The sequence below is a fragment of the Dermacentor andersoni genome, chromosome 1 (genome assembly GCF_023375885.2).
Source record: "Dermacentor andersoni chromosome 1, qqDerAnde1_hic_scaffold, whole genome shotgun sequence".
Lineage (NCBI taxonomy): Eukaryota > Metazoa > Arthropoda > Arachnida > Ixodida > Ixodidae > Dermacentor > Dermacentor andersoni.
In genome coordinates this window covers 155204075-155226065 of record NC_092814.1, presented here as the reverse complement: position 1 = coordinate 155226065, position 21991 = coordinate 155204075, and the positions used below count along the sequence as shown (strand labels likewise).

General features: G+C 48.6%; 1 protein-coding gene across 1 annotated transcript in view; it reads right to left on the bottom strand.

The window, feature by feature from the left end:
* Positions 1–1184: 1184 nt before the first annotated feature.
* Positions 1185–21991, bottom strand: part of LOC126546262 (dual specificity protein phosphatase 22-like) — a 104318-nt gene continuing 83511 nt past the window's right edge. The window contains exons 5-6 of the mRNA XM_050194413.3: positions 18754–18925; positions 1185–17999 (exon numbers count right to left, since the gene is read on the bottom strand). Coding sequence (XP_050050370.1) covers positions 17763–17999; positions 18754–18925 — 409 coding nt within the window. The 3' untranslated portion in view covers positions 1185–17762. The remainder of the gene's footprint in view (positions 18000–18753; positions 18926–21991) is intronic.

The following is a 21991-nucleotide window of genomic DNA, read 5'->3' as shown; positions in this document are numbered from 1 at the left end:
GTTAAGGGAAATGAATGTGGATGAAAAAACAACTGGCCGCAGGTGGGATACGAACCCATGTCTTCGCATTACGCGTGTGATGCTCTTACCAATTTCTTTAACTCAATTAGTAAGTGCAAGTAATTTCCCTTATGTTGTCCTTTGTGTATTTGTTGGCTTCTTATGATATGATTAATAAAAATCGGACCTCTCGGATCCCCATCTTCTCGTTCACACACACACACACACACACACACACACACACACACACACACACACACACACACACACACACACACACACACACACACACACACACACACACACGCGCACGCGCACACGCACACGCACACACACGCACACGCACGCACGCACGCACACACACACACACACACACACACACACACACACACACACACACACACACACACACACACACGCACACACACACACACACACATATATATATATATATATATATATATATATATATATATATATATATATATATATATATATATATATATATATATATATATATATATATATATACAGGCTCGTGTGTGTGTGTGTGAACGAGAAGACGGGGATTCGAGGGGTTACACATATGCTATACAGGCTTTACATATATATAAACTGGCATTATCAGTCGTGCTTTTATATATACCTATGTATCGCTATTACTCTGCCGGTTACATTGTGGCGAAATAGATGAAGAGTATCACGTGAACAACATGCGTGGCAAGTCAGTCTGCATAGCATATGTGTAATACTGAGCCGCTCGCAGATTTATATTTAACTTCACTGTTACGTTGAGCGTTTTAAGTTTGAGGGAAGATCACGGCCACCATTTGCTTCATAAAGATAACATCATCATTTTAAGCATCGAAATAATTGCAAAAGCTTTTGAATAAATATCGTGCGCATAACCCTGGAAAAGCAGGCTTGTATAAAAAATTGTCTGTTACTGCTGCTGCGATAAAAAGAGAAAGAACGCTTCTTGAACCTTCGGATTAGCGTCGGCGCTCTCATTGCATGCACAAAATGAATTATGGCACAATTTACCGGGTTGCACCGATCGAAGAATTCATGTAACCTTAATAGCTGTATAGCCTGGAACCTCCCTCACGTGTTATCTATGTGATTACCCTCAACGTAAAGGTGAAAAACGCAGCGCGTACATCTAGACACAGATTTGAGACAAATGAAACCTTGGAAGCTTTTATTGCGAACGGGCATCGAAAACATTTCTTTTGCAGTACAAATGGACGCAAGAAACACTGAGACTCTGCAGCTCGGAAAAGAAAAAAAAAACACCAACAACACGTGAAATGACAGCCGCGTGAGCAACGCCTTATAGACGGCACAAATAGCTTAACAACATGCAGCTCTTGCAAATGCTCTCTCTTGTTTTCATGCGCCCTGTTAGTGTTTGAACATTTCTTTAGAAAAAGAAATGTAAACTGAATCGCTCTTTCGCATTGTTTCTTTGTCCAGATTGCCAAAAATTTTTAATGGGCGGCACGAACTGCGTGAACGAACATGGTCTTGCGAGCAGTGAGTCGCGCGCACATCCTTTGTTCCTTCATTTTTAGGGCAAAAATGCGCCACTACGTATGCACGCTGGTCCACAACGTCCCACAGCTGTGATGCTGCAGTGGCGCTTGTTCGGCACGCGCTCCAAATTAAATCCTGACTTCCCACTATTGTTCTTTTAAACACATATGTTGCTAATGCTTAGACGACTCTCTGCTTGTTCGAGCGCGCAGCAGTGCACCCGCACATGTTCGTGAGCATGAGCGGGCTGGGTGTGACCGTGGTCCAAAGTACACTCGATCGTTTCGGACAGATTGCGCTGTGCGAAATCAGCCGTGGCCTAAAGTGCTTTCGCGTACCCTGTGCGTGTACAGGCTCGTGAACGCAACGAAAAGCTGCGTCTGCCACGTTCTAGGCGGGCGCCGACAGCCACTGAGCGCAGGAAATGTCCTCGATCTTGCACCTGCAAAGCGGCTGGACTCGCGGAAGGGGTCCCTATAGAAAAATGTAATCGTTGCAGTTGCGTAAGAATGCCGTCTGTGACGTCACTGAAGAGGAAAGCCACCATTATGCGGTTTTGAACACTAACGATAACTGAGAGAGCACGTTCGCAAACACATCGCCGGTCATTTGGATGATCAAGCCGACCATAGCGCTATCTGGAACCTGGCCGAGTGCCATCCGAAGCGCTACTCATGATGGCGAGGGGAAAAGGAGCTTCGGACACAAAGGAACCGCAGCGTCGGCGTGAGGTGCTTCAGGGACTCTTCAACTAGCAGCACACCCATGGCGAAGCCCACAGGCTGACTCGCCTTCGCTTAGCGGGTTTGACGTTTCGGTGGAGCCTTCACCCGCCAAACCGAATATACTGTATATGGCAAGGCGGAACGTATCTCTCGATGTGCGGAGTAAACTACTGCTACAGTGCTCTGCCTCCAGTGGCGTAGCCAGGATTATTCTTCTTTTTTTTAGGGGAGGGGGCGGAGGGAGGGCAGGGGCACCCACATGACCGTGGACGGGGAGGAGGAGGGAGGGGAGCGGAGCGGGAAAGGCCGCATATTAAGAGTGAAATTTCAGGGGGGGGGTGCGTCATGTGCCCGGTGTTCCACCCCCTCCCTCGCTAGGCTACTGGTGCTCTGCAGCTAGTCGGTGAAGCGTTGTGCTGAGACTTTTAGAACAAAGGAGAGCGAAAAAAAAAAGTGCATATGACAGTATCAGCAAGATGATTAAACTAACGAAATGTGTTTGCATAATGAAACCATCACAACCAAACGCATGATTTCAATGACATGTACTTCTCATAGCGTTTTAGCGTTAATGATGAGCTGTGGCATAAAACAACAAACCGCGCCGGTTCTGTTGCTCATTGCGTTGAAGGGAAACAGCTTGCAGCAGTTATTCGAATTAACGGCTTCAAGGGATAGCACGACCAATGAATTGGCTTTCACAAGACAACATAGAATGAAAACGTAGGTCGTGCAGTGAAGTGTTTGACAGAAGTTTCGAAGCCATTCGGCGCGTCACCGGAGCTGTCGCTGGGCTCTTTACCAGCGACTGTGTGAAGTTTTCAACGCTTTCAAATTACCAGTATAGAGAGGGGCAGATTCTTGCACTACAAAAGGCATTGCATGGTCCGGGCATTTTCCAAGAGGGCCTTGCGCTTCTCGATTCTTCGTGCAGTGGCTTCGAAACATTTGGCAGAAGTTGTTCATCAACTTAAAAATTCATTCGTGTGTGCCATTGTCAGCTTCTTCACCAAGCCAGTCCTCCTGTGTTCATGTGAATTTCCAAGGGGAGAATGCAAGCCAGCGGGAACTGGTTCGTGTTGAATTTACGAGCTGCTTCCTGGTGGCGTCAACCGGTCCGAGCTGCTTCCAGTTCGTCCCTGCTGGGAATATCCCCATAAGCGAGTTTGACTTTCTGGTCCCAGTCCCAGCTTGCCCCTCTAAGTCGTTTTACCTGGGCTTTCGGTGATTTATACTCAACAGACAAGGTTGCAAGGTTTTATTCAACTCACGTGGGAATCAGTGTCGTTAAAAATAAGAATAAAGAAAGTACAGTTATAACTCGATCTAACGAAACTCGATTTTATGAACTTCCCTATCTAATGAAGAAATTTCCATTCCCCGGCAAGTACCCATAAGGTTCAATGTTGTCATCAACCCGAAGTTATGAAACTAGCTTGCATTGAACCCGCTTTAACGAAGCTTTTCCAGAAATAAATCAGTAAAAAAGCCGTGATTTCTTTCTAATTTTGACGCAGACGCGTTTTTCTTCAAGCGTGAGCTCTAACGCTATCGCGTTAGAACATCTAGGCACCCTAGTCACGGCCCTAGCTTTATTTTGACGAGGCTGCACGCCGCGCCCATGCACGGGACAGCGGACTCGGCAGTCGCTAGCGTTCCTACATGCCAGATGGCGCTATAGGGCCGGCGGTAGTTGGGCCGCCCTCGCGGTCTTTTTACACGCGCAGGCGTGGGTTAGCGGCAAATACAATGTCGCGGTGCTTTTGGGGTGTCGCTACGTTACAATTTTAGATTTCGAAGAACCGAAAAATTCCTTACTCGATTTTGCGAACTTCCTGATTTAACGAAATAATTTGAGCGTGGTCATCGCTTCGTTAAATCGAGTTTCAACTGTAATGAAAAGTGGACATCTTGCATCAGTAACGCATTCAGCGAAATTTAAAAGGCGACGCAATACATCTGGTCCCTTATTATAGGTCCAAAATACCAAATGACAAAGTTTTTTTTGTTTTGTTCTTTAACCGTAGGGGCTAGCTATGTGTGGCGAAACAAGAATAAAGAAATATCTTTCGAGCGGCGTGCGAAATTAAATTAAGTCGTTGGGTGCCGGTAGATCGCTTATACACAGTTCACTTGTCGAAAAACAGAAAAATAGTGAATGCCAACATATAGAAAGACGACATGCGTAAACTTCCGGAGAGAATCATGTCGCCTCATTTTCCTCCTTTCGTTGTTTCCTTGTTTCCTCGGTGGGCTGGGTAAAGCGGCGCTCCCCCTTTTTTCTTTTTCTTGATCGTATTTTTTTTTTTCTGAAGTGAGCGAAATGAAATACCGGGTTCGCACTTGTACTACCATGGGCAAATACTGTACGCGGGAGCAGATATGCGGTCGAGGGTGATTTCGGGCTCTGAGCGAGCGGTATACTGATGTGGCTCCGCTTCAATGTCAACTATCCGCTTGTTTATTTGTTTGTTTTTGTTTACAGCGCTTCAAAATTTAACACACGTACGTTTCTGTGCTGAGCCCTCACTGTTACGTGGCCGCCACAAGCTGAAATTGAACCCACGGCCTCATGTTCGGCATGCATTGGAACTCTACAGGTGCTGAGCCATCGCGGCTCGTCTGCGGTTGAGTAATGTAGCGGTTTGTTCGCATCTGAAGAGAAGTATCAACCGTTCTTTAACCTCTATCTTTAACCACAACCTTATTTTATTCTTTGTGTTTCTCTGTCTCGGTCGCTTTTTGTATGTCCACAGTAGTGCACCGTAACAAAAAACACTGGTGTAATCTGTTTAAAGCTCAACTGCATGAGTATTGTTTTTTTTATGCAGGTGAAGGGATAAGACTGGGGGGAAGGGGGGGGGGGGCTTGCCAACCATTCGCGGGATTTAGTTTATTTTTATTCTTTGTTGCAAACAGAAGTAAATGGAAGGAAGTTGATTGAACCGAAGACTTAGCTGCAGTTGAGATGGTCGCTGATCTTTTGTACATGGCATAAGTCGACTGTTGTTGGACAGATGTGCTTTGCAGGTATTACTTGAAACCAAGGACGGTACACCGAAAGGTTAAGTATCTTCTAAACATTATGTTGATAACATGTTCAGCACGTCATGTTTAGTTGCCGATCGTTATCACAACGCAAGCAAACTTTTTTTTACAGAAACCGCGTACTCTAGCTAGTGCACCGCGATGTCGCTTGAAGAGTTCCAGGTAAGGCTCTTAATTTCAATTTTTTTAAAAGAGCAAGGGCGTATATAGGGGCTGCCGAGTCGAGTAATGAAATAACTATATTCGGCATTTTATTTCCATTCATTTGAGCCTTCATCAATGGCCCAAGAAACAGCGCAGCGTCGTCACAGTCGGGATCGACCATTGAGCGTGGCGAATGATACGAATGGAATTGAATCGAAGGAAAAAAGTCATTGTATTATACCGGGCTCGGTCATCAGAACTTTATGGCAGTGAACTCTGTTCATTTCAATATCAATAATTCACAGTGTGTCCTGAAGCTACTTGCTCTTGAAGTTGAACCTTAAAGGACGGTCCTCAGGCTATGAAACTTTCCAACCTAAGTCGCTACGCATGACCGAAGTCTCGCGTATCAAAAAGAACGGGTGAAAGGAAATGGTGTGAGCGCAGCAGGTGTTTGAATAGTTCATCTATTTTCGTTTGTGAAGGTGACCGATAAATAACCGACATTTTGACGTTTCATTTGGTGATACGAGCTTAAGCGACTACCACGGTTAAACTTGAGGAGCGCGAACAACAGTGCACTCACTTTAGTGAATCCTGGTGCGAGTTATGCATGGCCATGTTCATTTATTTGAATCTGCACGAAACACACTCGTTTGCGCAATTCGGGTTGGACATTCGCGAAGGATGCGTAACTGTTGTCCGGGAAACACAGATCTTACAGCACTGAAAACACACACACACACTCAGACAGCGTTCGCAACGGTGCCTGCACAACCCTTAATAGTCATGGACAACAACCACTTAACCAGTTGTGCACGCTAGAGGGACGCTTCCAAGGGCTGTCACGTTTTGATAGTAAATATAGCGTAGACAGTAAAAAGCAACTGCCTGTTCGCGTCGCACTCTACTACAAAACTATAATGCGGTCAGTAACGTTCCAAGCACCGACATAAGATTGTGTAGACATCAAGTAAGGTGCACCACACTGGCTAAAGGAAACCACGAGCACGCTATTATATAGGCTGCGATACCCGCCGCATAAGCACCGGTGTAAGCATGCACGCGCCCAGGCGCCGTTTGATCGTGCTTACTTGAACTGCCCTCTAGGACGAGGGCAGCAAGTGGGAAGCTCTCACTCTTCGTTTTTCACGATACGGAAACACCGGAACGCAACCGACTCGCAATGCCTAGCATTTATAGACGGGTGTCAATGTTTACTTACCTCTCATGGCTATACCTACCCGTGACGGCGGAACGCTTTCATTTTGCTTGCCGTATATGGCCCGGCTCTACGGTGTTACAAAACTAGGTGGAACGTCCCCCTATTGCTATCTTCTCTTTACTTTCTACTCCCATCCCATTTTTTTTCCCTACTGCGAGTAGGGTGGCGAACCGTATACATTTCCGGTTAGCCTCCCTGTCTTCCCCTCTAGCTCTCTGCAGTCAGCCATGAACAGGGCCATCCAGTTGTCATCGAGAACATTGAAGAGGAGGCTGTCCTAGCTTTCGAGAAATCTCTCTTCCGTTGCCAACAGCGACGTGCGGTACTCGCGCGACGCCTCCAAAAACGTGCTCACTTGCGGATTAACTCGCAGAGAAAGCTGCCGAAAACTGTCTGTTTTCCTCGACATTGCCTCTCACTCGCATGCATTTCCTTTACATGACAAATGAGCTACGCATAATACGAGCCTGTTTTAGTCGCATGTTTGTGCTCGAGGCACTGGATCTGGCCCGAGCGGCGGTGTCGAAAATCTCGGTCCCTCTCGTCGTTTTTGGCCGTGTGACCAAAGCATGGCAGGTCGTTTCGAACCGGCTGTGACAGGCACGCTCCTATTCTGTCACTTTGCAATGATTCGGGAAAGCGTCGACCGATGCCTCGACATTAGCATGTCTATGCTGCACAGGCAGCGCCCATGTGGCCATGATTGGGAGCGGTCGCTATGTGCAAGTGGGGTCGGCCTATGAGTGGACGAAATTTGACGCGCTACAGTGATTGTGTGCGCTTTGCGCAGCCGGAGGGCAAACGCATACAAGGAAGCGAAGCTGCTGCGCGCACACACGTGTCGTTGCTGAAACAGCCTACGCGGGCGTCGGGAAAAGCGGCTTCGGTGGGATGTGTGGGCCGCTGTTGGAACTTTTCTCTGTGCTGTCACTGGCCTTGCTACCGGGGGACAGCGGCAGCAGCGAGGCAGCGGAAATAAGAAAAAAACAAACAAAACAAGAACAATGTAGAGACCGCTGCGTGTGTGGGCGGCCGTGAGATATCGAGCACCATAGAAAAAATATATATTGCACCTATCCTACCGTAGTGTAGTGAACGCGCAGTGGTTTTGCGAGCTGTTTTTTGTTTGGTCAAGCGACGCAAGCTACACAAGCGCAGTCACACTTTTCAAGACACACTCGGTGCCAAACTAGTAAATACATACACGCGCATTTAGTGCACGCTGAGCAGCAGCTGCTTAGCGCGAGTCATACACGCGAGCGATTCTTTGGTGCTTCCCCAGCGTCTTGGCGGACGATGTATTTTGACGATATGCTCATATGTGGCTGGGCTGAGCGCTGAATGGACTCCTTGACCTGGGTCTCTTTAAGAGCAGGTACACTCACAACCTCTTACAGAAATGTTCAGTTCCACCAGCTGTTTTCGTACTCGTCCTTCAACTTCCTGATTAGCATACCATCTGTCCACTTAACTGTGCAACAGCATCCTTTTGCCTCACGTTTGAAGAAGCCTGTCGCCTGTCGTTCTTGTTGAAGTATAAGGTAAGGAGACACCAACACTGGAGCTAAAGCTATACACTGTGCAGTACGTAGACCCTTTCAGCTGCGGCATCTCAGACTGCGCCTCTTCTTTGGTTAGTGTATCGTCTGCTTTTTTTCTCGCATCTGCAGCAAACACTTTGGGTAGACCGGACAGTTCAGTGCCTGACAGCCTGCATTCGGACAGAGAGTCATGCGCCAACAAATAGCAATCCCTCCCGCACTCTCCGCTCACTCTTTCTTAGGAGAAAATACATTTCGTCATGCGCTAACTTATGCGTTTGATCTTTTGTTGCGTTTGGTTACCGTCGGACACCGACGCTATTGTGCTATCGCTTCGATGTGCGTCTCTGTACCTGCTGCAGCACGAAATATTGACTGAAACTGTCGCTTTTTATTTTCATGTTCGTTTGTATGTCTGCCGGCAAAAGGCCGTCCCGTCTCGCGTCGAGTCATCGCAAGGCAGAAGCTTGTATACACTGTATATGTTATTAAACATATGTAGCGTGCTAGTTACTGAGATATAGGAGCTTTTCTTTCTTCCTTTTCTTTCTTTCAAAGTAAAAGTGAGGAAAGAAAGGAAACCGAGGAAGATTTTCTACGCGCTATGATCTTTGTAGATCTACACATAAATATACTGCAAGGTCGTCAAGATCTGCCTTGAAGCACAGGGAAGCGCTCGGCCTGCACTCGGCTGCAAGAGGTCTCCTCACGGGGTGTGAAAAAGACGCTACGCACTAATTTAGAAAAAGAAGAAAAGCTGCTTCTGCGTCGAAGCAGCAGACGATGTTTGGTCAAACAAAGCGAGTGGTAGCGCAACAAGAAAGTTTTCTTGCATGCAAGGAAAGTGGGGGCGTATCGCTAGTGTGAAGGAGCTTTTTGTTTTTGGCATTGGAAACCGTTGCGGGGAGCAGATGCATGGGATTTCTTCTGTTCGCAACAAGAAATCGCGAAGATCGAGAGACAGGCGTTCGCGTTGAGGTGTAAGATATGTCAATACTGATAATAAAACGTAACAACGTGCGCCCATATTCCACAGAAGTCGTAGTAAGCACGTACGTATGCCGGGTTTTCTGCATAACTTAATTGCATCGTAATGCCTCTTGTAGTCGTATTTGAGACATATCTCAATAGAGCAGAAAATGTTTCGATATTGGTGCCGTATGAGGTTATAGGCTTACGTTTCTTTCTCGACATCGCGGTTAATCAAAATGCTCCACTTTTGTGCTAATAATGTGCTATTTCGAAGCGTCTAGCTCAGCCTTTTCGCCGGAAAGAAAAATACGTCTCACAAGTCACTGCCCCAAAGTATAATATAATAGAAGGGCAAATAAATCAATATGAAACTTTGTCCGCGTGCTAAACGGGCCAGCGTCAAAATATGGACAGATAAGCTGCCGCACTTATTAAGCGACGAGATGTACGGTACATGCTCCATGGTTATCTTTTTTTTTTTAACATTGATGCTGTGGCTATAAGCGAATAGAGTACGTAAGGCAAAAACGCAAATTTCGCTGTGCGTTATTAACCACCTGATGCAGTACGGCAAAGAAAACACTTTGTACAAAATTCCACCTGGCTAGTCGTTCAGGTGATCATGGACGCGCCTTGTAACATAGGCGGCGAACAGTGACTATAGCAACCTTTAGACTTCGTCGCGTCGAAATTGATCACTGTGCCGCAGAACCTTGTACACTGGTAGCCTAAACTAATGAGAAACGGAAGCACCAGATACTCTCATTATTGAGAGCATTAGAAATGAAAGGGTGATGCATGTTTCCGTGTGCCTGCTCACGATGACGTTACACGAGTCAAGAGGTCAGCTCACGGGGTTGAACACTAGGTACAATTCACAGCCCGCGCGAGCACAAGCGCAGAGCTCTGCAGAAGCTGAATAAACACGAACGCGGTGTTTTAATCACAATTAGCGCCTCGAATCGGGGGCTAACGCACTGGAAAATGTATATCACATTTAGTACCCGAGCTTAAAAGTGACAGCAGTGAGAAGACGATGTCTAAAGGAGTACTGCAAGACCCTCGCTTCAGTTTGCGATGGCCCGTCGACGGCATCTCCCCTTGTTTTTTCGACCCTTTAGACACGCGCGGACGCTCTCGCGGTTTAATTGCTGCCTTTTTTTTTCGTAACGCAAAGCTCGAAAAAAAAAAAAATCTGCGCAGTCATCGGAGATCATTAAGTCGCAGTGCCGCCAGATTCAGTACAGCTGCGGTTTGCTTTATTAGTTATGTCAGTATAGTTAGAGCGGAAGTATTGAAGGACTCTGGTTACCGTCTTGCGCGTGACAACTTTCAAGTGCGTTCTGCTGCCGTTGATTGATCTACCTTAAATTTGAAACGGCCGCTTCAAATGGGTTGACAGGAAATTATGACGTCCGTCGCGTGAGTCTGAAGGCTGAATTGCGGGTGCTCAAGCCAGCCGACTTCTTGTTGCGGCTCAGACGCGCGCGGCCTTGGTCAGCCCCGCATCAGGGCCCGTATTCAAGAAACAATTCGCATACGCTATAGTGTGGTCGGTAAGCAGATGCGCCAGGATGTTGTGGTAGGGATCAGCGAAGGCGACCGTCCTCTGACAAACAGTTCTTACGAACGAAAAGCTTTGTGAACTGTGCACCAGGTTCGCGACTTCTGTTGCTCTCTGAATATTGAACACGAGGCCGCGAAAGCAGCGCTCGCGCGTGTCGGTTGGGTCGATCTGCAGCTTGGCAACACGCGTACTCGCAGTCGAGCTCGACGAGGTCATCGAGAGGATTCCTGAAATGGCAGCCCCAGCAGCTGCTTACGTGAAGATGCGAAGCCGCGGGCAAGCGCATTGTTGTATCTAGACGAAGGCCCCGCCGGTGCGAGGGCGCGCGTAGCGCAAGTGCTTTTTCTCGGCCGAACGGTAGTTTAATAAAAAGAAACGACTGCAGCTGTTTTCAGAAAGACTACTTACTCTGGTTGAAATATGGATTACGCTGCAGACGATAAAACTTGTCTCGATATTCAATTGTTTGTGGAAAACTTGTGGCACATAGGTAGAGATATGGAGCAAGAATTGCATGGCCCAATTTACTAACCTGTATAGTGAGGCGAGACACTCCTCCTGCGGGCTGCTGGGCGCAACTGCTCTAATTCCCATGGTAAAATGACACCTCGGCTTCACTCGCAGCGTGTCAGCTGCATTTCAGGCTCTCTCTCTCTCTCTCTCTCTCTCTCTCTCTCTCTCTCTCTCTCGATAACCTTTATGTGTGGCGGGCCAAATTACATATTTAATTGCTATATATTGAGACACGACACTCGGAGAGCGTGGCTACCGCCGTCTTTCGCGCTACCGGTGGATGCTGGGGACAACGAGGTATCGTGGTACACAATGAAATCAGTTATCTTTGTGACGCATTATGACTGCATTTAGTCTCCCAGCGATCGCCCATTGTTCTTCAGTGGCGCAAAAAGTGCCGCCAGCCGTGCGCTCTGAGTATCGCGTTTCAATAGAACTGCGCACTCTACGTGAAGCGCCGGCGGGATCCAGAAGGGCGAACTAGGGGACTTCTGGGGACGTCCGAGTTCTTTCTCGGGAAGTAAAGTAGCTAGACTACATACAGACAAGCGGCTATGATCTACTCGCACGCGCGAACTCTCTATTCTTGAGGCCGCAGTGCGGAGGGCTGGCCATAGACATCAGCGTTTAGAGGCTGTGCGTAGCACGGAGGGAATGAAGTGGTGATCAGGAGTAAACTGGCAAAAGCGGCGATTAATGACGCCGCCAGAAAGCTACAGGACGTACGTGCCTAGAGACTGCACGTAGGACTGGTCACTAACCCTTAGGATAATATTGCTGGAGAGTATAGGTCTGCTGAAGCAGAAGTGATAAAATGAGCAAATGGTCTCTGTTCCTATAGAAGTTAATCTATACATAATATATATCTTTATATATTTATATATGGACTGGTGGTGCTGTAGTCAAAAAGTTTAGGGAAACTGCTGCTATAAAAACGTGTTATTTACAGTGCAGGAATGACTTTGTTATATTCAAAAAAGGCACAGCAAATCCTACATCTCTGAACGAGTTAACTTGCTTGCGTTAGAGTGCTTGCTTGGCCAGCTTTAGCGTCTATGTATTATGATCGTATTTTTTTTTTCATTCTCTTTACTGCGACAAACGCGTAATGCTACACTCTGATGCCGGACAGCTTTTTCTAGGACAATTCTCGAGTTTGAATTTGACGCCTGCCTGCAATGAGCACGTAGTGAGATGCTGATGGCTGATCGAGAAAAAGCAATAAGCTGATTCAACTACAACAAAAAAAGAAAACAGTTCGAGTTGGCGCATTTGGAGCAATCGGCCGTCTTTCACCTATGCAACATAACTGTCTCTCACTCAGCTAAAGCCTGTCCGTGCTGAACGTTGCGAGAGTGTCTCACGTGTAGGCTCAGAGTTTTGTAGCGCTGCTGATTTGTTGCATGAAAAACGTCGCGCTGGGCGGCAAAACTGTGGCTTGCAATCGTCTGCGTGTTCAGGAAGCAATTTTCTGCCCCTCGATTTCAAACGCACACTAGTTTGTCGTTTTCTTTTTCTTTCTTCTTCTTTCCGCGAGAGTATTGTAACAAATTTGCGTGTCGGCAGCCTGGGTCACAGCTTCTTAGCGAACAGGAGAAACAGTCAAAAAGCTCCCTTGGCTCTAAATTTTCGCGATGGAGATTGCTGCACGAATTGAATCTGGTGTCAGGCTAACTTGTACTGACTGTAATAACTTCGAGGCCCCTGTTTCGCGAGGCACTTGAATAAATTTTTTTCTTTTCTTTTGACACCTTGAGTTTTTCTGTTTGGCCATTGCTGTACTATGTCTTCGGCGTGAACTTCGTCAAGCCGCCCGTCGAGTGTTCGGGAGGTCCAAACGTTACGGAAATCTCGGTCGTATGAAAGAATAGCGAGGGTGGGCTTACATATCTTTCGCGTGGCTTACGAAAAAGCCCACGTAAACAACTTGCTTTCCGATCATAGGTGTCTTAGCAAACGCTTATCGAGGGAGCTTATTTCTTTGAAGGATAGTTCACACAACTATGGAACACGCGTCATATGTGGCATATATTCTCAAGCGATATCGAGAGGAAAACTCTACGCTCTAAATTGTGCGTGTCATCTTGATATTACAACGGGTGCGTTGAAAAATTACCGAGGGGTACATACTAGCGTTCGGAGCGGACTCACGTATGTTCAGAGCATATAGGGAATGCATGAAACCATAGAGAAGTGTTCGATGGATGTGTTTTGCTTATCGCCCGTGACTCGGCCGACCTATAGCGGCTGCGAAAATAATAATAATAAAAAAGAAAAGTCCTTCGCGTGTTCGACTAACTGCCACTTTGTCGTAGGTATTTAGTCCTAACCGAGCGGCAGTTTGCGATAGCAGCCCGGAACGAGTGCAACGGAACAAATACTCTTTGAGACACACCGTCGCAGCGACAAGGCAGGACAGCATTTTGCTGAGGTAAACGTTTTCCTTTTTCAGGTAAAGAACGGCCCTCACTCTTCGCATTTCTCTCGATCATTTGTCTCATCTACGCTCGTATTTTTTTTTTGACGAAAACACATACTATAATGAAGAAGATAAGCGTTGCTGCGGCCGCATGGTTCCCGAAGTGAGGAAGACCAAGACTAAAGGATCGGTTTCGCTGCTTTCCTCGTGCTGGCGCTTGGTTGGAACTGCTCGGCTGCTCTCTGGCGCTGGACCCGACGTGACCGGGTTCCCGCTAACCGCCAACAAACCCCGTAGCGCCCGTGTCGACTAGTGAGATTGTAGCAGCACCTTAAACCTTTATTTCTATAATGTTTTGCGGTGATTGCAGAGTACTGGACATTTCTACAAGCGTGCAGCTCTTGCCTCCGGAGCTGCGGCACTTAGTTTCACTCGTTGGAAGGCGGGCGACAAGGCATCGGTGATATCGAACGGCGACGCGGTGATGGTGAACGACGGCTGCTGAAGTTCTGACGACCGGTTCAGAAGTTCGGCGATGGGTTAGAATCAGCATCCTGGTGGGCTGCAGTCACGTGCGGTTCAGGGATGTCGTCCGAACGCGGCAGCGGGCAACGGCAAAAGCGTGCCACATGTCCCGCGAGACCGCAGGCAGAGCATACCGGCTTGTTGTCCCGCGTGCGCCAGGGACCTCGCGGCCAGATGTACTGAGGAGGCATTTGAGGCGCAGGGAGTAGAGCCGCGTCGAGTAGGGCAGCTGTGGCGTCGAATAGAGGAGCGCCGTCTGTCTAGGACGCAACGTGACTTTCGCGTACGTCAGCGGTGCCGTAACCAGAGGTTGCTGGTGGACTGGCGGAAGAGGCTCTGCAACATGCTCGCGGATGGACTGCTGCACGGCCGACGACAAAGGTTGGGCATTCGCCTGGGTGAGAAGGAGCAGCGAGAGCTGGCTGGCCATCGCTTCACGAATGAAGGCTTTGATTTGAGGCAGCAGAGACCGTCATCATTCTGTCCGGGAGCAGCTGCCAAACTGGAAAGGGACTTAAACTTACAGCGCAAACACCTAAGACCCCTAAGTTCAAGTTCAGAATTATGTACCAACTAGGCCCAAATAAAGTTTCACTGGAAAGGGAGGCCACGTGAAGAACAGCTTGGCGGGCGAGCGCTCGTTACCGGCGTAATTCGTCAAAGCTTTGGCAATAGGTGACCACGGCTGCAATGGTGGTAGGATTCTTAGCCAGGAGCATTTGAAAAGCGTCGTCTTCAAAGCCCGTGAGGATTATTCCTATCTTCCTCGGTCATCGTTTGGATCACTCGGTTGCAGAGATCGATGACGTCTTCGATATAACTAATGAAATTTCGCCAGGCTGTCGAGCTCTTTGGCGGAGGCATTCGGCGCGAAGCTTTCGCACAGCCGGACGGCCAAATACTCCACAAAAGCAGTGTCATTTCATGTCGCAATAGTTGCCCCATGGTTTCGTAACCACAGGTTGGCGACATCCGCAAGATAAAAAATAACGTTGATGAGTTTTGTCGGATCGTCCCACTTGTGGTTGCTCACCCGTTGGTACGACGAAAGCCAGTCGTCGACGTCAGTACCAGCGGTGCCACTGAATACAACTGGGTCTTGTCGGCGAACGGCACCGCAGGTGACTGGTCCAGTTGACGAAGTGGGTTGCTCACCGGCATCGTCTGGCATGGCCTTGGCGGCATCGGCGGGCAGAGCGCGCCTCCGGAGTTCAAGGGCGAGTCGTTAGGGTACCTTGCACCTCCACCAAATGCTACGGGGTTTATTGAGGCTTAGCAAGAATCCCAGTCACGTTGGATACAGCGCAGAGAGCAGCCTCTTGCACCTTCTCACGGCTGAGCACAAAGGCTATCCCTGTCACTTGCCTCTTCTACCTTCAAGGAAGGATACGCCAGCGCCAGCGCGAGGAACGCAGCAGCATCGATCCTTTGGTCTTTGTCTTCCTCGCTTCAGGAGCCATGCGACCGCAGCGACGCTTGTGCTATCTTCTTCATTACAATACAAACAAATATACTCGTTGGACCTGCACACACAAATCTCAGGCGCGAGAGTAGGTGCAAGAGGTTGTCAGGTACCGCAGTCCCAGCGATAAGAATTGGATTCAGGTCTAGACCTCGCGCAAATGCTTAGATAACTGCATGACACAATGATTTCATCCTAACGATGTGCAAATCACCAAAGGAACACGCGAATTTTCCAGATTCCAGGAAAATGAGTACGTTAGCTTCGCGGGGGCCTGTAGATATTGTGTTTTAATCATCGTAAAATGTGCAACGAGTAGAGTTAGAGCGAATGCTGTCGAGCTGTCGTACACTTAGTGGCGTTTCCCACGAGTTATTTTGTCACTCTTTATGAGTACGTAGTCATTTCTTGTATTATTAAATATATGAGTTTTGTTCCCTTTCCTTATTTTGTGGCTGCAGCCTTATAACGTTATATGTTATGTCATGGTGATCTACGTGGCGTGTCATTAATCTCGTCCAGTCGAATTTCTGGCACTTCTCTTCTTGAGTCTGTGCACTCGTATTTGATGCGACTACATTTTCACCAACCTCTTGCACCTTCTCACGGCTGAGCACAAAGGCAACCCCTATCACTTGCCTCTTCTACCTTCAAGGAAGGATACGCGCGATAAGGTATGGACGGTTGTTGTACGTGCGCAGCCCAAAGTGTCTTTGACCGTGCACCGACATGGGTGTCAACCTACATTGCGACACCCTTCACGTACGACCGCTTGAACATGTCTTAACATCATACAACTCAGCGGTAACTGCCAATAAACGAACCAACAACACTGAGGCAGTCTCGAACAAGAAAGGCACCACAAGATTTGACATCAACCGAACTCCCATGAGCGGCGTGAGCTACGTCAGTGGAACATGTCACAACACATATTTTTGCTCTCCTAGCAACAACAAGCGTCTCTTTCAAGCAGGTGAGGTATGCTAAGCACCTTTTTGATATAATTTTGCCTGCCATGAGAACAATCTTTGCTATCTACTTCAAAACGATGGTCATCGTTGAAACAAGCTACATTGCTAGTACGTATGCTATGTTTTCGTAACAACCATGAACAACTAGGGGAACTTGAAACAGCACTAAATAAAACTCTGAACCAACGTTCTTGCGCCTAATCGGATGCGCAAGACGCCAACCTGTCCACGTCATTCGTCGTTGTTTTGAGCACTGATTTTCCGGTTCCTACATTCTCAATTCGCGTAGATCCACACCGTGTCAAACACGCTATTTTGATCGACATTCATTGACCTACGACAGCTGCATTAACCCCTGCAGACTAACCACGTCGCTTACAGAATAGAATATAATCAAGAGGGAGACAACCATATCACGCGCACACAATACAATAAAGAAAGCGACCTGCTTGGAGCGCTTTTAGCAAGGAAACTAATATTACAAACAGATAGTCGTTTCTCTCGTCACTGCTATCAAGCTTTATGTTATATACTACAAAAATATGATGTTCTACATAACGCAGTTATCGCGCTTTCTGTTTGTTTTAGCCAAAGCATATGCGAATTCCTTCCTCACACCAAGGAACAAAAAGGAAGGGCGAGCACGTCGCGTTTCCCGGGGGTTTCGATTTCGCCGGTAGTTCGATAAAATTGAAACATGGCCACAGTGAAAAAGAAGTGGCCTTCGCTTTTCGTCCGACGCTACTCGTTTGTTCATTTTCATCTTACACTTAATTTATCTCAAAACGCTTTTGTGCGTAACTTCGGCAGCCAAAGCTTGTACGCTAAATCGCCTCCGTTTCTTTTCCAGTTTTTTTTTCTTGGTCGGACGAACAGCTTGACCTCTCGCGAATTCAGCGCGGCCATGAACAGAGAAGGCATCAGTTTCGCTCAATGGGTCCTCCGACACATACACTGAGCCCGCTGCGCCGCCATATTGGGGCGAGACTGACTTCCTAGCGGGTAGTAGCAATGCATGACGCGGGTCAAACGTGCAGGTGAAGGAGCATGGCCACCCGTGTGAACCAGGCTGGCCCGGCGAGCTGCAACCACCCGTCGGGTGTCCGGGCCGCTCTCAGGGCGGCCTGGCGTAGCTCGTTGAGGGGCCGGCCGACGGAGACGGGCTGCGGTGGCGGCGCCTGCGGGGCGACGAGGGTGGTGTCAAGCCCTGGGTGCCCGAACGCCGGCAGATGCTCGGACTGGGCTCCAGGGGCCGCACCGAGTTGTGGTAGGCCGCGAGTAGCTTGCGGCACTCCTGCTCGTCTTCACAGAAGCTCTCGCGCGGGAACTTCTGCCGTAGCCTCTTGCGCTCCTGCGTTTTGTGAGGGCAACGCATTCAGAGAGAGAGATGCCCGCCAGTGGCGTAGCCGGCGGATGGAGGGGGGGAGGCAAGTGCCCCGTGCCCCCCCCCCCCCCCTTCTCCCATCCTCCTGGCTGCGCTCCTGGCTGCGGTGGCGGCGGCAGACAGTTATGCCTCGCGACGGCTTTGCTGCGAGTGGATGGCCGCGAACCCTGGTCTGAGACTAGGGAGCGTAGGTGGTGTGATCGTTTTTACATGCAGTTTGCCGCAAAATGCGTGCAGGGATTGACTCGACAAAAAAGAATTGTAGCACTGCTGTGTAAATTGTTCGGTTGCCAACGTACGCTGAGGGACATTGCTGCTAGCTCAATCCATTTGCTGACTTTCCAATGACGATGTTTCCATGTTTAGTTTGGCCGACGAAGAAGTACCCAGCTGCCGCGATGCCTATTTTGTTACTCGATTCTTCGAATGTCTCCAAAGATATTCGATGGTCTCCTATGGTGTTCGATGGCAGGACGCGTGTCATTCATACGACTGGGCTTCCAAGCGTTGCCTTAAAATTATAATGGACGTCGCATATACTACCTGATACCTTCGGAAGGCGCGTCTGCAGGTAGGCCTCGTTGCTTAACGAACCACGGGTGTTTTGCTTTCGGTGCAGCTTAATCGGACGAAAGGATGATAGCAGATGGCAGGTGGCAGTTTAATTGTCGCAGGTACGGGCTTCTCAGTGTCACGCAAAGAGAGTAAGGACACCACTCACCTCATACAGTTTCCTGCACTCGTACTCGTGCAGTTGTTTCTGGAACCCGAAGTTCGGGTTCGCGATACTCCGGGCTCCACGCACGGCCTTGAGTGCCTCACGCCAGTTAAGGCTGGTCACGGACATCACGTAGGCCACGGCGATCGTCACGCTGCGAGACACCCCTGCGAGGCTGCGAGGGTGCCGCCTCTATTGGTAAGCCACGCACTCCGGTTTCACTCCGCGCTTAAGTCTTGCTCTAAACAAGGACCTCGCGAAAGTCGCTGGAATCGAATACTGAGTGAAGCGTCGGTCGCAGAGAGGGATAGACGCTTGGCTTGACGGCGACTAGATTTGTAAAAATTGAATACATTGTTTCACTGTGTTGTGTTGACAGTGAACTACAGCTTGTCTATATGTATGTGCAGTTGTTTTTCTCATATTTAGGGTTGTGCGAATAGCAATTTTTGATACTAAATCGAATCCGAATCGACAGTGCCAGAAGCGAATCGAATCATATGTCGAAACCTTTTCGAATAGTTCGCCAATAATGTACAGCCTTCTTATAATTAATATCAAACAATTTTAACATCCATGTCATTACACCGCACATTATAATTTATCAAGAATGCTTTAGTAATGGCACAAATGAAGCAGCAGGAAAAACTAAACAGTTTTTTCGCGAAATCGGGCATGTTCGGAGTATACGCCGTCATGCATTACCATATTAAGTTTAGAAAGGCAACCTGGTGGCCAAATAATATTTGTGTATACCTTCGCGACCAAATCGGAAATGCTTGCCATCTGCAGCGATTTAGTAAAGCAAGAAATAAAGATACCAGGCCACTTAAAAGCACTTCTTATGAGTTGTGAATGCGAAAGTATTAGTGCCCAGTTGAACGCCGCTTAGGGGTTCTTCGAGTTCTCAATTCCTCGCGGGCAAGCGAGCGCGTTGAGACGCCTGCCCAACGCCTCCTAGATAGCACAAGGTCCGTGCACTTCGATCCGTGACGTAATGCTACCTTGCCCGACTGCCATAGAATCTAATGGGGACGCTTCCGAGTAAAGATTGTTTCACATGACGCGATTGAGGTGAAAAAAATCGTTCTGCCGCGCACGTCGCAGAGCGATTTTCGCTGACAGCTTTTACATGCGTTCGCGGCAGCGCGATTTCCGTCTCAGCGATGGCGATGAGCAAGGTTGCTGCCTGCATCGTTAAATAAAAACAACATGGAAACTAGCAAAATATTCGAATTTTTCTATTATTATTCGATAATAGAACAAGTACAGCATTTTTCAACGTTTAAAAGCGTGGAGACTTTACGACAGCTTGCAGATGCGGTGAGTAAGACGCTGAACAACACCGCAAGTATGAGCGTGCGGCTTGTGTGGCGTCGGTGGGGTGGTTCCGTTTAGTACACTCTAGTTTCGTTGTTACTATGGCAGCCACAACTTTTTTCCTGGATGAGTATTTGCTTTTGCAGGAGAACACGCTACTATTGAGTGTGCATGTATGAGCAGCTGGCACGATTTGTTGCGATGAAGAGGTTGACGACGGTGGCGATCAAGTGGGTAAATGCCTTATGTTGAAGCGGCGTCCTTCTCCCGACCTGGATAGCGTGCAGCTTCTCCTTTTAAACGAATTGTGTAAGCGGAAGAAAAGCAAGATGTTTATGAACCTCCTAAGTCGCAGGCGCTGGTGGGTACGCCCTATTAAAACATAACTAAAACTGGCGTGCGACATTTCTCCACAGAGCTACCAACGCGCGGTAAAACAGGAAAGCGCCTATTTTCACGACGCTTTGTTTCGTCACACATTGCCCCTCCCACATCGCGCCGATTGCTGCGACTCGGCGACGGCGCGACCAACTTGTTGGAATCCAGTCGCGGAGAGCCCACGACGTCGCGGTGGTCGCTGAGCGATGGAAGTCGCTGTGTCGCTGACTGAAAATCGCGCCATGTGAAACAGCCTTAAGCCGCGGGGATTCTGACGTCACCGCTTTCGTCACGCCAGGCTTGGCAACGTAAATTTCGGTCCAAGTAGCATGATGTCATAAAGCAGAGTGCACAGGCCTGCTATCTAGGAGGCGCTGTCGTAGCCCAGTGTGTAAGACACTGGGATTTTAAGCAAGGGGTAGTAGGTTCGAAATTCACTACCGCCAACGCTTATCCTTTCGAATATATTCTATTCTTTTTTACACATTAATTTCTTTATACCGATTACCGAGGCGAAGTTAGAACGCAGGCGAGAGCTTGCTCGGTTAAGGAATGCGCGGATAACGCAGGCTTCCGAGAGCGAGGGTGAAGGGGCGTCACACCGATGCCCTCTCCCGTCACGCAACACCTGGCACGTCACTGTGGCAGCAGGTGAGCGCTTTCGCTTTCATATCGTGTACCAATCATCATCGTTCATTAGGCCGTCCTGTTGCCCATCCGCTATGCAGATATGCGAACAGCATGCTACTTGGCGACGAGCGTGCCATTTTCAAGGAATGGTGCCTGTCACCGTGCCCCGCGGACGTGTGTGCGCATTATGCTTGTTTGCCTTAACGTGAACAGTATTCAGTAGGCAGGAAGAGTAGGCAGGAAGAGGAGGTGGCAGTTTCTGCAACCCCATTGGTAGCACGGCTCATCACCTTTGGGAGAGGGATGACGGGAGATAGAGTAGGGAGGTTAGGGTAGTGGAGCTATTGCGAGGAAAGGGCCGCCGCAAGGTGTTAGTGGCTTGGGTGCGTGTAGTGCTAGACCTCGGGGGATCCGGGGATTCCGCTGAGGTCGGGGAGTCCGCTGTGGTCCTATCGGTGTGGTGTTCTTTCTACAAGTGGCTAGCCAGGTTTGTAAAACCAAGAAACTCCCGCACTGTGCCGATGATATTTCTTGGGCCGCATTTCTTCGTCGGCTGTATCGCCGCTGCGGCTGTATCGCCTCTTCTCCGCGATTCGCGCGTGCGTTTGTGCAGCGAGTTTTCTTAGCGTTCGCGCCGCCTGTTACAGCTCTTCCTGGTTGTTAGAGCGTGAGTGCGGCGAGCTTGTATACCACTAAGGGAGGCGGTGCCTTCTCTATGTGTCTGTGAGAGAGTAAGAAACTTTTTTTTCGAGTGCCAAAGGACGGAAAGCAGATATAGCAAACTTCTGTGGGGAGAATCGTCTTTCGCATTCTTGACTTGTCAATGACCGTAGAAGGTACTATCGCGTTCAGTCTGACTGTCAACGCGTGAGCCGTGGCCGGAGCTCTCTGCGGATCGACTTGCTGGCTCTCA